General features: G+C 41.7%; 2 protein-coding genes across 2 annotated transcripts in view; both read right to left on the bottom strand.

Annotated features, from left to right (window-relative positions):
* Positions 1-7,402, bottom strand: part of LOC111975055 (dynein, cytoplasmic 1, intermediate chain 2a-like) — a 22,855-nt gene extending 15,453 nt beyond the window's left edge. The window contains 7 exon segments of the mRNA XM_024003222.2: positions 1,937-1,978; positions 1,981-2,051; positions 2,392-2,451; positions 3,737-3,827; positions 4,592-4,706; positions 5,031-5,148; positions 7,186-7,402. Of these exon segments, the coding sequence (XP_023858990.1) occupies positions 1,937-1,978; positions 1,981-2,051; positions 2,392-2,451; positions 3,737-3,827; positions 4,592-4,706; positions 5,031-5,138 (487 nt within the window). The 5' untranslated portion in view covers positions 5,139-5,148; positions 7,186-7,402.
* Positions 7,403-7,974: 572 nt separating this feature from the next.
* Positions 7,975-11,049, bottom strand: cybrd1 (cytochrome b reductase 1). The gene is made up of 4 exons (XM_024003253.2): positions 10,086-11,049; positions 9,206-9,414; positions 8,585-8,739; positions 7,975-8,470 (listed from the first exon to the last, which is right to left on the bottom strand). Exons 1-4 carry the CDS (start codon positions 10,276-10,278, stop codon positions 8,185-8,187), a joined length of 843 nt encoding a protein of 280 aa, XP_023859021.1. The 5' UTR covers positions 10,279-11,049; the 3' UTR covers positions 7,975-8,184.
* Positions 11,050-11,788: the final 739 nt, after the last annotated feature.

Below are 11,788 nucleotides of genomic sequence, written 5' to 3'. Positions count from 1 at the left end.
TACAGACGTAGCTCCCAACCAGTTACCCTGTTCGTACAGACGGTACGCTCTCCAGAACCAGGTTTGGGAGCCCTGTTCTACAGGACGGTAGCTCTCCAGGACCAGGGTTGGAGAGCCCTGTTCTAAGAGGACGGTAGCTCTCCAGGACCAGGTGAGAACCCTGTCTAGAGACAGGACGGTAGCTCTCCAGGACCAGGGTTGGAGAGCCCTGTTCTACAGGACGGTAGCTCTCCAGGACCAGGGTTGGAGAGCCCTGTTCTAGAGGATGGGAGCTGGAAGGACCAGTCCACCCCTACCCAAAATAAAAGAACACTAATCAGCTTGTTGTGCTTTTTTTTGGAGATGGTGGGTCATCTATGGGGACAATTTAGGATCTCTCTCCTTCGCTCTCTGTCTAGCATGGCACGGCAGCACCTTCCTCCAATGCCACCACCCGTTGACCTTGAGTTTACAGTGCCGTCGCCTCCTCTTGACAACATGATGAATCGCTCAATCAGTGCACGCGACCAACGCCACACCGAACATCAAATATGCGCAGAAGGGTGTGAGCAGGCYAGGGGACGCCGCCTCACCAAGTGCCAGGAGTGATGGCGCGAAAGCGCACAATGTCACTGAGTGTGTTTTGTTATGTGCCTATTGGGTGAAGGGAAAAGACAGGGAAGCGAGAGAGTTGATGAAATGATTACAGAGTGGCAGAGAGAGTGGAGGGGGTCTAGTGTTGAACAGCCGGCAGAAACCATCCTTGTTTAACACAGTGTTACAATGCCCTAGAGAGAGAGTCCCTATGCCTCCAAGGAACAGAACAGACAGAGAGAGCTCCACTCTTCATTCTTCACTGGGTCTGGTTGTTTTTCCCCCAGTCACACAACTTGTTCACAGCCAGACTGCAGGCAATTCACAATCCTCAATGACAAATCACTACAAGTCATCTGGCTAGTTTCCACGGGAGATTGAAATGATAGGGAACTAACTTGGTTCTATGCAGTTTGAAGGGGGAACTTAGAGGAGTTGCTTCACAAGCACAAAGACAACTAGCCCGTGCAGGGAATAAASCTTTTGTTCACCAACCAAAACTTTCTACGGACACAAATCCTCAATCAGAATTTTTTTTAAGTCACTCACTGTATAAATATATATRTTTTTTTAAACAGCTAGGTTACATTGCCCCTCTTTATAGCAGTAGGGTAGTCTCTGACATGTCTTGCTGATAAAGCAGTGTAAACAACTAAGATGGATTTCAGTCCGAGAGAGTGTTTGAACTGCATCTTAGCAAAGAAAAACGAGGGGTGTAATCACAATATTGCAAATGTGGACTTTACGAGTAAATATGCTTTTTTTTGAAGATACGCATAGACAACCACATGAAAGCTGCTGTGCAACAATAACATACATATTGACATGCTTCCAATACATTAGCCGAGCATGCACAAAGCACTTCATATCTAGCCAATCTACTGCCTTTCTTCCCCATTCGCACTGGCCCTCTCAACCTGCACATTTATTGTAGCAAGGCCCTATTGGTTTGAGGATGGGAGTTGAAAAAGGAGTGGGCATACGTGTGTGAATTTAATCTTTCCTTTGGTTTCTTATGTTTCTCGGGGCCCCTGCAATTTCCCCCAGCTTTCATCTCTGTGCTCGGTAAGGCCAGATCATTTCCACTCTGTGTTCACTTCCTGCTCCCACAGGCCAGCCGGCCAACAGCTATCTCTCACACACACACACACACACACACACAACACACACACACACACCACACACACACACACACACCACACACACACACACACACCACACACACACACACACACACACACACACACACACACACACACACACACACACACACACACACACACACAACACACACACAGCTTTAGTTGTGTCCCGAAAATATCAACTCCTAAAAGAGTCTAGAGTAGTTGAGTCAGGCTTTCACCTTCTTTCTGCTGGGTCATCACAGGTGTCTGGGTCTCCTGTGGTACGATACCATCTCTTTTGGAGGGAAGTCAACATGGGTGATCTTGGCCATGCCCATCTTCAGAGGTCCACGCCTAAAAGCAGAGCACAACTTCAGGACACATGGAAGTGCCAAGGAGAGCTGAAACAATAACATAAACCTGGCCAGCCCAGACAAAGCACACAACGGTACTATCATATTGCCGCCTTTTCATTAGCACCTCAAAGCTGAAGTTGCCTTAAGACCGCCATGGGATTTTGTCTTCTGATAATCACTTATTCATGGAGAAGGAAAGGAAAGACAACAGCGTGTATGTAGGTCAAAGAAAGATGCCACCGAAGCTACACACTTTTCTTCTGATATAAAATGGCGGCTTTGAGAGGGTCAAGAAGAGCAACAACACTAGAGGTCGAAAAGAAGGTAGTGTCCAATACCGCAGCTCAGAGTCAGAGTGAAGCTGAAGAGTGGACGGGTCAGAGTCCCAGTGGAGAGTCCTGGTTAGTGTCACAGCAAGAAGGCAGCATTAGTGAGAGAAAGCAGGCATAAACCAGAGGATACAAGTTAGAACATATACACTCAGCATGCCCACACTGAAAAACACAGGCAACAAACCAATTGACTGCATAGGATTTCATTTCAGAAACACTGCGTGAATAATTTTACGTAGAGGTTGGGAAAACGAGGTTACCACAACAACCCTCCAGTAGGCACTTCCACATAAAAAAACAAGGACAGTATCTGTTTAAAATGCGTGGACACAGGTCCTGAGAGTGTGATGACACGGTGTAATTAGGCAGCCTGAGGGACTGGTGAGGCCTGAACTGTGTCACGCGAACGGCTTGAACTCCCARGTGAGGGAGCGCCCTGCGGGGAAAACATGACCTCCATGTGTGTAGGAAATGGCCACGCTGCTGAGGGAAACGAGTCAACACGTACAGCCTTGGGGTGGAGGAAGAGCTCCCTGGCCCTGATGGGACACTGGGGGATCTAGAGTTTCAGCAGGGGGACCGGGGCTCTAATTAGGGGTTAAGATGTCCCCCAGGCATTGCACAGCCCTGCTGTTTTATTGTCCATTTAGGACCATCCTAATGCAACAGAACACAAACAAAATGAACATGCACACCCTCAGCATAAGCTAGTAATCGTTCTCTTTAATGGTACTGTATATACCATGCAACACCATGCTTCAGATGGGATATTGTTAATGTACACTCTTAAATGCATCAGCTTACCCTGTGTAGTGCTATACGAATCTAGAACAATGTGGAACCTCGTGCTCGGCAAAAACTAGTTTACTTTTACAAGCTAGGTTTTAGACTGCATGAAAAACCATGGCAAAGCGTTGTTGGTGGGCATTTGTGTGTTACTTTGAGAAGAACACCCGTACTGTGATCTCAAAAACTGTACATGTTTATGGGCATAGCTTATAATGCAAAATGCACATGTGTCAATTTAGTCAAACTAACTCAACAATAGTTTACATTTTACTGTAAGAACATTAGCAATATCTTACTAAAAACCTCGATGCGAGATTACTGTTCCAGCTGTGACATGGATTTATAGAGAAGAGACCTGCTCAAACCTGTGATACACAAATCCTTCAAAATGACACAGACAWTAGGAGAGACAGTCCCTCATTCATTCCTGCGATTAAAAGCCCCTGCACGCATCACAACCTAAATTACAGCAACGCTGCACTGTGCTTAGAGGATATAGGCTCTTTGCAGAGAGAAATGAAAGCATTTTGTCATTAAACATTAGACTGGGGGGTGTTTGTACCTGGGTCCCACGGCGCCATCGCCTGAGTCTTGGCTCCCTGCCTCGCTTGGTGTGCCCACGGATTTGCAGGTTGGAGACATGGGAGGAGGGACTAGATAGTGAAACAGACAGGTATCCTCTGTTACTACGCGCAGAGGCTGTTCACAATGGCGTAAAAGTACGTAGTGTTGGGGTACCAGCAGTGGTAAATATATATATATATATATATATATATATATATATATATATATATATATATGTTAATGTTGAATGCAAAAAGGCAAATAAGGAGTCGGTATGAGCAGCACAAAAGAGAAAAGACAAAGAAAAATGGTTATATTTCATGCCATATGCTGTGAAAATGCAAGTGAAAATTCAACAGTAAGACAAATACCAATAGTATTACAAACAACTAATCACACATCAGCATACCAAAAGTAAATGGATGAGACATGGTAGAGAAGTTGAGGCAAAAATAGAGTTTTCAAATTTTAAAATACAAACAAGTATTTAATCATGTCACTGTCATTTTTTTAAAACTATTTACATTTCTAAGTAACCTTGGTAAACCTTAGATTTATTTAATTTAATTTTCTGATTTCATTCATAGCATCAGTTCCCTACTTTTCTATCGCAAAGATTCTGGTTTACACACTGACAGGCCTGGCCAGTCATTAGGCAACATTAATTAATCTACTATGGACCACTTCTGCCCCCTTCTGTTAGCTTGGTGACAATGTTCTCTCACATAAATCTCGGGTTTAGAAACACACATGTCAAGAGTCAGATGGTCTACACTAGAGGCACAATACACTTCATTGTAAATAGCTAATGTGGAGAGATCTGTTAAAAATCTGCTGGTACATGYTTTCTTACCAACAGGAACATCAGCTGACGTGATGCCCATGCTCTGCAGAAGGGCATCCGTCTCACGTCTCTTTTTCTCCAAGTCTGAGTCGTCCATTGGGGCGGCATCTTTCTTCGGGTCAGCCTGGGAGAGAAGCAGAGCAGATACACGGTTAGTATCCTGGCTGTAAGCATGAGGAATAGAGMGTTTGATGGAGCGTTCGAGTCTGATAGTCTGAATTAGTTGCCTGGTTAACTTGCCTAGTTAAATAAAATGTATAAAACAAATTAGGCAAGTTTAATAAAACAATTAGTCTAGCCGTAGAATCTGTAAATTTTCCATGGAATCAAAGCTATTGTTCCTCTTTACACTCAAATACACCTACTCAGAGACTGAGCAGAATGCGCACTGCCATTTTGGTKGGTCTCGTTCAGGGGGTAATTAAAGTCCCTATAAGCATGTACTAACCTCTTTCTTTTTGCGCTCATCTTCCTTCCTTTTTTTCTCCTCCCTGATCTGAGCCAGGCGTTGCTTCTTCCTTTCAAGCTCCGCTTTTAGCTCGCTTTTGTCTGACATGATGCCAACACTGTAGGACACAAACACGCTTCAGAACAACAAGATAGGTGACCTACAACATTTTACAGAAGTCTGATTTGCCATTATTTGTACAGGTGTTATTTTCTTGTCTCTCACAAATGACCACGAGTTAGGCCACACATCGGAATATAGACTATAGTATGGTCAGAAGCACATTTCACGAGCTGTTCTGAAAGTGTAATAAGATCACTCCTTCGTTTCAACGTTTCAAATCAACGAGAATAGCACCTGCTCCTTTGATCTACAAGGTCAAACCATTTAACTAGGGGGACCACTGCTAGGTTTTTATCATGAATTAAGTTTCAGCAGGGCCCAGATAATTTGGTTCAAGAGCACACTACTGTCCAGGCATAGAAAGGATGGATGCTCTTCCATTAACAGGGTCCTGACCATCTGGGCTGTAAAACCCTCTTCTGGTCCAAAGCCCCATTCAAGGCTCTTTTGTCTACTCAACTTCACAGTGCGCTCTTAGAGATTAAGTTGATAATTTCAAGAGGCTTTATCATTCTGCATACAGCATTAATCAATCCTCACATCCTCCACAGCACCTGACCCTTTCGACACCCAACACAGAGACCACTTCAAGACATTTGTCCTAATTGCAGAATTTAAGACAATGAATGGAGGTCTGAGCTATCATATTGAAATAGATGTGTAGAAGCCTTCCTTTTAAGATGGTCTGTGCAGTGTGAAACCCCTTGCACATGAAATTTGATCAACCTTGAGATAACAATGTGGTTGATGCAGCTGTGTTTATTTAACTCATACATTTGCATTCTGCTGACAAAAACAGACAATAAAACATGCTTTTTCAAGGAGGTGTTAATTGTGAATGCAGACTTCTGCAAAAGTACAAATGTATTTAACTGCAGGGTAATACAAGGACTTTAGTTAGCTAACTCTTATAAAAAAAAAAAAAGTGTCTTTAGTTTTAAAAAATATATTATTATCATTTAAAAAAACAGAAGAGGTAATCTAGAGCTCCAACATAAGCGATGCTGGCAAGAGTCGAGCCGAGATGTAACTAGTCTAGCCACCACAGACACTGGTCAAGCCATGATGAGTATTGAGCAGCATATTCTTGCTTCACATTTACTTCTACTAGTGCGCCAGCATTGTGTACATATCCCGTACCCCCCCCCCCCCCCCCCCTCCTAGCTGCGGCCCCACCCAGCCACTGACCAAGTGAGGGAGTTATATTAACATGAGCCGCTGTGAACCGGACTAAAGCCCGTGAGAAGAAAACGAACAAATACTATGAGGGAGAAACGCCATTCTCAAATCAAACAGTCATCTGCGCCGTTAGGGTCATGTTGTCAACAAGGCAGCATGGTGCACCGTTCCTAAACATCTATTTTCCATAAAATATATGTTCGAATTTTCATTGGGAATATGTCTACACCTGTTGTTTACGAAGCATGTGACGAATACAATACGGTTTTATCAAAAGTAACCACTTTTGCATGCGAAAACACAGAATCCAACTCATTACTCCACGTGCTTAACCTAACTACGTCACTTTTGTTTGTTTTTAGCATACTTCGCCGTCAGACAGAGCAGGACTGACGAAAGCCCGGGAGGCAGCCCGGTTCCAAAACGAATACGATCACTTTTCACCCGAAACAATCTCCCACCACCGGGGCAACCCGGGCCTTAATCGAATCCCCTCACTGTGTGTAGTGACAGACATTTTTAAACTAGCGAGCTAAATAATTGATGACTGACTTGGCATCCTGATCTCTTCAAGTTGAAAGCATTGATTAGGTAGCTGAATATTTCGCAAACACTTTATAACTACCGTTCTTTAACATAAGGTTTTATTTCAYCTTACCTTGTAACGTTAAGATTATCAACTAGCTAGCTATATCACAATGAAGTGCAAGTGAGTCAGCTCGGCCTGCTAGCCAGGCAACAAAGACAACGGGAGGGCTGGCATGGCGACTAAATCGCAACACGTTTTTATTATCAACAATATGTAAAACAAAAAAAGTACGCTCCACGTTTCACTTGTAGTTTGGTAACAAACCTGGTTTCTCCTCGGCTTTCCAATCGCTTGAATCAGGAACCCAGGATCCTTTCCTAAACTTGCCAACGCAACCAATGCGGAATTACGAATGCCGAAGAGGGACATCTAGATTGATATCCGCAGCCGATTTGCTTGCAATGAGTTTACTGCGCCAGTGGGGAGCACTATCTACGCAAGGTAGTACGATCCCAGTGGCTGCCGATAAAGATAAGTGTTGGTGGAGAGATAATTTGAGAGATGCATATCCTAGTCCTGATAATTTATCTGCGCGCAATACTATGATTTGGATCCAAGAGGGTGTACAATCCATTAACCCTACAGAAAATATATTTGAAAAAACATAGACCTACTAATCATAATTCAACAAAAATGTATAGGCTGCAATAGAGACATGTCTACAAACATTCAGGTAATGTTATAACATAATCATTTGTAAAATATGGTTTGATTTTATGCAGCAATTATGAATTCCTCACTGTATGAAATCCAGGTACACAGTGCATTGAACAAAGTAATGAGGAACTTTGTTTGCCTATTATTGCCTTTAGGTAGGCCTATATGTAATATTACATTATATATTTAGATTATAATGGATTCACCTCTCACATCCCTTCCCTAAAGATGTGTTGGTTCTGTAATTCCTCCCTTAAATGAAAATAAAAACACTGAAGAATACAGTATGTAATCGTTATAAAAGCTATACAAATGTAAAGAATATGTATTTGATTATAATTTTTCTATACTTCAATAGGCTAGTTTAATCCTTTATCAAATCATGATTCAATGATATCAAATTGAGCTGTGTAATTTATTTGTAAAAAATTACAAAATAAAAAAACTGCTTAAAGGTCAACATTCTGGAATGGTTGGGAACAATTCCTCAAGGTGCTATTTGGAACAAAGGTTTACATTTGCTTTGGGACTGCCAGAACAGTAGATCCATGCAACTTTTTAAAGCATCAACAAACACACAGAACCAGCAGTTGGTTTTCATGTTACTCAGTTGACCTGTCCTGAGTCCTCCAATTTACCACTCCTTCTCCTGGCATCTCCATTGCCTTCGGGGTCAATCGGGTCAGTTTGTTGTGAGAGGGCAGTGCCCATTTTGGTGCCAGCTGACCCATCCCCGTAAGTTGGCAGGGAGCGCAGGACCTGCTCACTGGGGCGTTTCCAAGAGGGGCGAGTAGCGATCCAGAGAATTATTGCGCCAAAAACTACTATCAGTACTCCCAGCACATTCACAAAGTTGGCCTCTGGGGGAGAGTCCTTGTACTTGGGATATTTCCTGAGAGACAAAGAAGAGAGAGTTACCTATAGCTGTAATATCATTTTACGAAATGGGGTCTCTAAGTACCCAAGTTTAGTATATTTCTCGTATTTCCTGCCTTGTAATACTTACAGGCCAAAAATGAGCTTCTCTGTGATGCCCATGAGTGCCGTGGCTATGACACTGGCAAAGATGAACAGGCCACTGTAGACGTGCAGGGGCATAAATGCTGCTCTCAGGTATATCGGGGTGATGGGTATCAAGTATATACACACTCCCAGAACAAGCTGCTCAGTAAAAGAAGAAAGCTCAGGAAACTCTGTCAAGCATTGTAATAAAGAATGGCATGTGGTATACCTACTGTGCCATAAAATGCACTTCATAAACAGTATTCACAAGCATCCATGCATAGAACTCTAGTTATGTAGTAGGGGGGGAAAGATGAATAATGCTTTATGGCAAAGCTTTATAACAATGTAAAAGATATTATGAAGCAATCATTATGGAGAGTTATATAGCGTAATACTACCCACATTCAGTGCTTGACTTGGGAAGGAGCTCACCGGAGCAGAGTACCGGCACCTCAAATTTTCTACTGCTTGYGCTCCTGTTCCTCTTCTAAAATATTAGCTCAAAAGTATTGTGGAGCTCCTGCCCCTAAATATAAACAGTACCTGCAGCCAAAATGAGTACAATAACCTATTTCAGTCCAAGTCAAGCACTGACTACATTATATATTTGAGGTGTGCTTACCTGTAGTGAATATAGTATCACCGCTGCTAGCCCCACCCAGCTGTGCAGGCTATACATGTTGGGGATGTTTTGTGCATTGTGGAAGTCAAATACTGCTACCAGAGATATGACAGCGAAAATGAAGGCCAATATGTTTAAGCCAGCATGAATAAACTTCATCATTAACTTGCTGCACTTCCAGGTCCATGGCAACCTATATACCACAATGGCTGAAACAGAGGAAAAAAACACTTATTCAATTTATGAATCATGAAAATGCATTCACTTCACCGTAATTAAATGGGAATAATGCACCCTCAGGGATGAGCAATTCCTGCTATAAATACCAAATTTAGCAAAATCCTGTTTTGACAGAATCGCTGAGGTATACTTCTATACTTCTTTTTAACTAATACTTATTTTTAACTAATGTAAGTGCACACAAATCAAAGTTGCTGTGTCATTCAAGTTAATTAGGCTACACTAAAGGAGGTACTTCACGTGAAATAATGCAAATGATTCTGGAATGTACTTTTGTAAATTATCAAAGGGTGCTATTGTTTTAGGCTACTCAGTCAGTAACTTTACTCCGAAATGCATCAGGGTAACAAATTACCATAGAGCACCTAACATTTGTTTGCAAAAAAAGTCGATAACAGGCTATTTCTACTAAACATTGACACGTTTCATAACAATGTATATTTCGTTCAATAACAGTAACGTTAGCCCCTGACATTACAGCCTTGCATAGCATACTAATCTGTTCCAAGATTGATTCATTCCCAAACTTCACTACTTGTTGAAATAACTTAACTTTATGTATTGACAGACATCCATCGCTTCAGATTTGACTGAATTATGTAACGTTATGTACAGAAGAGAGAAAAACAAAACTTCTCACCAATTCCCTGCATAAAAATGAACCCGGTAACGATTAAAACAGGGTGCCAATTGAATTCCGCAAATCCTCCATCCCATGCTAAACCTTCCTTGAAGTAGAATACCCATCTCAAAACAAAAATTATCGACACAAAACCAACGGATACAGCGGCCGACAGCGCGAACAGGAACTGCTTGAAATTCTCCATCGCCATCTCCGACGAACGCACTTCAACACTGGACTAGAGGAATTTCAAGAGGTTACTCAGGGGGGATGGGTCATGACTCTTCATAACAGAAAGTCTGAATGTTTTTAACTACCAGTTTTGTAACCGCAGGTTGTTACAAAAGCGCAAGACGCAAGMTATTATGGAAGCCCATTCCCGCCACCATTTCTTAAAAGATTTTTTATGTCGATATTAATCGAAATTTCATGGTATGCAAGTAAAGATTGAGATATGTATTCGAAATTACGAGATATGCAAGTAAACATTTCTAGATACTAAGTCGAAATGTTGAGACATATCCTATGATTATGGTCTGTTTCCTCATTTGTAGTATTGTGTTGTGTTTTCAGAGGTGGCACCACGGGTCCCAAAGCCAGTGGTGGGATTGTTTTCCTGATCTGGAGGGTTTACCTAACCAGGTAAAACTCTTGCCCCTAGTTGTAGACCAGTGTATGACATAGTTCAAAAGGTACTTGCACACAAACCATGAAAAGGAATAACCAAAGGAGGCCAAGATGCAAAAATAATATACTTAATTTAATCCATGCCCAAAAGAATACAAAAGGGTGGCAGTGCAAGGTGTTAAAAATAAAACAAAAAATAGTAATAAAGTAAAATCAGCTCTTAAAACGGTTTTATATGGGCTGTTACGGGACCAGAGTTGTTCTAAATCAGGGCATATGTTATTAAAAACTCCTGGCTCTAGGGAGTACTTATTTACACAAAAACTGCAATTAGACAATATAACAAACAGGGCGTGCTTGCTTCATGCAGGGTTGCATTATGTATGCCTTTGCATCTGTAATTAGAGTRACTCACACAGTATGTCTTCGCTATTGTGTTGATTAATTCCAGTCAATCATTTTGGATAGGAAGTCAAACAAATAAATAGGCCTATTTTAGACTATAAATACATAGCTTAGGCTATAAATACATGACGTTACCGCTTCGTTTCCCTTGGCCAGAGGGGATCAGAGCGCATAGGCTTCTCTAGGCTACCTGCAGCTGTGGTTAGGCTACAGTTGATCAGACTAAAGCACAGATGAATTGTGCACGAGTTGACAAATCATGAGGCAAATCAGTCTAAAGAACAATACTTTGTCCCTCTTTTCAACGCTTTGTGTCAATATTTTTTATGAAGCCGAAAAATCACACATTTGCCAGCGGCTTTGCTCTGCTGATCACTGCAAAGAAGAAACATATCCTCAATTTTGAGTATATAAAATGTTTGACTTCCATGCATCTTGACATTTATTTTTATTTTTGGGTGGCGGGAATGTGCTTACATGCGGTTAAAAAAAGATCAGAGAACCTAAATTCACAGCTCTGTGAAGCTGTGATGATCAAACATGTACAACTATTTTTATCAGTTAATTTAGACATTTTGTGACTTAATTCATATGTCCTAAAAATAAAATGCAGAAGTAGCCCAGTTAGCCAACAGTTGTATTGGAATAACTATTTAAGACACATTATTAGAGTACCAACAACATCTTCA

The sequence above is a fragment of the Salvelinus sp. IW2-2015 genome, linkage group LG2, assembly GCF_002910315.2.
Source record: "Salvelinus sp. IW2-2015 linkage group LG2, ASM291031v2, whole genome shotgun sequence".
NCBI classification, from domain to species: Eukaryota; Metazoa; Chordata; class Actinopteri; order Salmoniformes; family Salmonidae; genus Salvelinus; species Salvelinus sp. IW2-2015.
The sequence above is the reverse complement of the archived record's forward strand: the minus strand, read 5'-3'. Positions and strand labels throughout refer to the sequence as shown.

Excerpts from the sequence above, each read along its gene's own strand:
- cybrd1 (XM_024003253.2), bottom strand. The coding sequence starts at position 10,278 with ATGGCGATGGAGAATTTCAAGCAGTTCCTGTTCGCGCTGTCGGCCGCT. Across the intron at positions 9,415-10,085 it reads CATTTTTATGCAGGGAATTG|CCATTGTGGTATATAGGTTG; the intron begins GTGAGAAGTTTT and ends CCTCTGTTTCAG. Across the intron at positions 8,471-8,584 it reads GAGAAGCTCATTTTTGGCCT|GAAATATCCCAAGTACAAGG; the intron begins GTAAGTATTACA and ends TTTGTCTCTCAG.